Genomic DNA, 4,158 nt, shown 5'->3' with positions numbered 1-4,158 from the left:
GGTTTCTCTGTGTAGCCCTGGCTGTTCTGGAACTCACTCTGTAGACCAGGCTGGCCTCAAAAATCCTCAGAAATCCTCCTGCCTCTGCCTCCCAAGTGCTGGGATTAAAGGCGTGCACCACCGCCCTGCTTAAAATGAGATTTTAAACATTCATTTTTACTTATAGTGTTTGGGCACTCACGGTCAGAGGACGACTCTGGGGTGCTTCTTTCTTCCCACTGTGAGTTCTGAGGGTGTACTCATGCATCTGGTTCGCATCCCACTCACTTAAGACATCACTGCATAAATGACTAGCCTAAGTGACCTGGCTTATGGGTGTTCATCTGAAAACAACTGGAAATGTACGTCCATCCACTGAAGTGGTTGGTGAGCATTTGTCCTATTGACTTTTATTGTCTATAAAAGAAAAAGCCCTCAAATCTTTCATGTGGGTCTAGACCATTTTAGAATCACGCCTTTTAGGTAAAGTGAGTCAGACTGCTGCTCCTGTCTGACCAGCTACTTCCTAAGCTTGAGGCTTACTCCTGGGGTAAGCATGCTTAGACACTTTGTGCATGACACCTGAGCAAGAGGTCACAGACACCGGGCTGTGGTTCTTCCCATGGTGGTGACAGTCTAGCACATAAGCAGTATGTATTCAGAGCAATGACACCTGATATCAGGCCAGGCAGTTCTGAGTCGGGGACAGAGAAGTGAAGGAGACCACACAAGACATAGGCCTTCTCAGATTGTAAGAAACAGCGAGAAACTGAAGGGAAAACACTTGCACCCACAGTCCGTCCAAGCCACTGGTTCTATTTAATCACTGGTAATCACCACAATTCTCAGGGCAGAGTTCACTGAATCAAAGCTTGACGGATGAATGAATCACAGGACAGGTGATACCTCATTGCTTGAGAGCAGAGACTCACTGCAGTGGCCATGGGCAGTGGCCCACGGGACTCTGGGCTACAGGAGTGTGTGTGTGTGTGTGTGTGTCGTGGTGCACGGTCGGTTTCTGAAACAGTGCTGACCGTCACCTCCAGGCAGCGCATGCTGGATGCACAGGGGAAAGGCCACAAGCATTCACTTAGCCACAGTTGTTTGGGGAACTTGAAAATGTTGAGTGAGAAAGGTAACAATCATTTTCTGTTAAATGAACAAGTAAACATTTAAAGTTAGCACAAACCGGCCAGGCACAGTGGACACACTTTTAATCCAGCATTTGGGAGGCAGAGGCGGGTAGATCTCTCTGAGTTCCAGAAATAAAAATGAATGGATGGATGGATAAATAAATAAAAACAAAATAAAATAAAATTAGCACAAGCTAACAAGAAGTCAGCAGTTGGACACAGTGTTTAAGTCTGGTTCTTTTGTTCCGGGTTATACAGAAGTTGGCTAGTATTTGTTCAAATCGGAGCACAAGCCCAGTCTGGGGTAAAGAACTTGATACAGTGGCTCTTCCTGAAAACCAGCCTGCTCCTGCCTGGCTGCCCGGGTGTGAGGCCCCAACAGAGCAAGGGCAGGCGGCCCTGACGCCCCTCGGCTGTGGCGCTCTCCATGGAGCACATGCTCAGTTCAGATCCTGGCACAGCCGCTGGCCCTGAGACTTATGGCTTGCTTTCTTCTTTCTCCTTTGGAATTGTTTCCCACATCGGCTCCTTGATGTGTTCTGGCAACTGCTGTATCTGTGTCTAAAACCAGAAACAAAGCAACCTGAAATGCAGTGTTGACTTTGAAATGGACTCTGCCTATGAATGACCTGATCTACCGACCTGTCACATGTCACACCCCCTGCTTCTCTCTTACCCCCTCACCTTGGAGGGCTTTTGAGGAGAGAAGGAGAATAAAGGCCAGTGTGTAAGCTGTCTGATCCCCAGTGACCTCACAGTGGGGTCATGCTTCTCAGGTGGCTCAATGAGGACTTGGTGGGGTGGGCCTACCTCTGTGCCCAGTGTGCCACAGGACCTGCCCTCCACAGCCAGGACAAGGATAGAGAGTAAACAAAGCAGTTAGCGCTCGGGAGGTAGGGATTCCAGCCATACCTTTGTAACTTCCATGGCCACCCCTTCAGGTAAGTTTCGCTGGATATACTCCAGGTAGACATTGGCTGTGCATCCCGTCAAATGTTTTAACTACAACAAAAAATGAACATGTCTTGCCACAGTGCCGGATCACAGATCTCTGAGGTTCTTTTGTCCCTTTCAAGTGATGAAGCCTGTTCTTCTAAGAAATCTTACATGGATTCTCATTGTAAAATGTGTAGGAGGGCTGGAGAGATGGCTCAGTGGTTATGAGCCCTGGCACTCTGTTCCAGGCACCCACGGCATGCTTCACAGCTGCCTGTAACTTCAATTCCATGGCATCCAATTCTTCTGACCTCTATGGCTGTAGGCATACATGTGCTCAGGGGTAAAGCCCAGCCTCTCAACCCGGACAACCATGTGCTCGTGCTGCAGGAGAGAGTTCACTACCACAAGTGGTCCTCCAGCTACCCACATGGGTTGCGGCATGACTCCTATCTATAACCACAAATAAATACATTTTTTTGTTGAGATAGGGCTTCACTGTGTAGCCTTGGCTGTCCTGGAACTTGCTCCTTAGACAAGGATGGCCTCAAACTCAGAGTTCTGCCTGCCTCTGTCTCCTGACTGCTGGGATTAAAGACATCCCTCACTACTGCCCAACACAAATAAATAAATGTTAAAAAAGTACAGATCCCAGCTGAACTTGATGTGTGGTGTTGAGTTCAGTCAGCGCACTCCATGCCTGTACCCTGCTTTCCACATGTATGCACACACTTGTCTTAGTGACAGCTGACAATTACTGTGAACTATTTCAAGCGAGCTACAAACCCTCTTTTCATCCCCACCGAGTTTGGGAAGTGGGTTCCGCTATTATTCCCATTTTATAAGTGATGAGTTGGGTACGTGTCACACAGCAGCAAGCACCAAGACCTGAAGGGTCACTATACTGACAGTCCTTCTGCCATTGTCTCCCAAGAGCTGGCACCACAGGTGATTCTATCACCTCTGCCTAGAACTGTAACAGCTGCTCTTACCTTGCTTTTTGTTTTTTTAAGACTCATGGAGCCCAGAGTATTACTGAAGTCACTATGCCAATGATGACCCTGAACTCCTGATCCTCCTGCCTCCACCTCCTGAGTGCTTGCTTGGGTGAACTGTATAAAATATTATCTAGAGCTTTGGAAATGTGAGCACAATCCCCTCAGCACTGTTTCCTGAGCCATGTTCTCCATGCTGAACCATTTTAAAGTCCACACATGTAAGGGATGGCTTTGCATCTGCTCTTCTTACTGGACAATTTTCACAAGACCAGGAGCCACCTTTAGACCCTTGGTAGGTACGGGTTGGATAAAAGGAAGTCAACTGGGCCCACGGTAGAGTGACGTCATGCTACATGCTAATGACGTTGGGTGTCCCACAGATGTCTGACGGGCAGGTGACACCCACCTCCAAACATCTGTAGAGCGTCCTCATCTCATACTGGACTCTGTGCTTCTTGAAGATGTGCACCGACTTGAGAAGAGTGAAGCGCTCTATTTTCCTTGGAGGTTCGTGTCTGGATTAGTGGACAGAATAATTCTCAGTGAGTTTCCACCTGAGTCACTGTATAAGGCATCAGAGCACAGCTCTGCAGGGCAGACTCGCCCAGTTACAGGCACTAACTGCCATTTAGTTGTTCCCACGTGTCAAGCCTCATCTCTAACAGCTGCTTTCACAAAACTCAGGCCAAAATAAATACTGTGGATAGCAAGAAGCACCCTTTCCCACACCCACCAAGCAAAGCCAAGCAGGAATGTGCACACACGCACACTTGACACCCTTCAGCCCCTCCCTCACGTATCACACACACCAGTTATGAAGACTAGCAATGGTGGTGATGTTAAGTGTAATGTCTGCTGTTTTAGGGTAGTTCATGGATAGCCGGGCAAAGCTCGGAGGAGCCCTGTTCAGCACAGAAGGAGCGGGCGCCACGAGGCAGTGACTTGGGTGCTGCCTGTAGCTCCCCTTACGTGAAGCTCGCAGGGAGGTGGTGTTGCTCAGGGTGGTTGCTGAGTAGAGGCATTGGCCAATGAACCATCATGTCCAACAGTGCCTCAGAGCCTCCCCGTCTCACAGAGAGAGACCCTCAACAGGAGGCTTCCTGGGCACCATC

At 48.8% G+C, this 4,158-nt stretch overlaps 1 protein-coding gene across 4 annotated transcripts in view; it reads right to left on the bottom strand.

Annotated features, from left to right (window-relative positions):
* Positions 1 to 779: 779 nt before the first annotated feature.
* The window catches only part of Mrps10 (mitochondrial ribosomal protein S10), a 10,331-nt gene continuing 6,952 nt past the window's right edge, over positions 780 to 4,158 (bottom strand). For all 4 annotated transcript variants that reach the window (XM_031348077.1, XM_031348078.1, XM_031348079.1 and 1 more), the window contains 3 exons: positions 3,453 to 3,561; positions 2,025 to 2,114; positions 780 to 1,673 (listed from right to left, as the gene is read on the bottom strand). In XM_031348077.1, coding sequence (XP_031203937.1) covers positions 1,590 to 1,673; positions 2,025 to 2,114; positions 3,453 to 3,561 — 283 coding nt within the window. In that variant the 3' untranslated portion in view covers positions 780 to 1,589. The remainder of the gene's footprint in view (positions 1,674 to 2,024; positions 2,115 to 3,452; positions 3,562 to 4,158) is intronic.

This window comes from Mastomys coucha, unplaced genomic scaffold, assembly GCF_008632895.1.
Source record: "Mastomys coucha isolate ucsf_1 unplaced genomic scaffold, UCSF_Mcou_1 pScaffold3, whole genome shotgun sequence".
Classification (NCBI taxonomy): Eukaryota; Metazoa; Chordata; class Mammalia; order Rodentia; family Muridae; genus Mastomys; species Mastomys coucha.
This window is presented reverse-complemented; position numbering and strand designations above follow the sequence as displayed.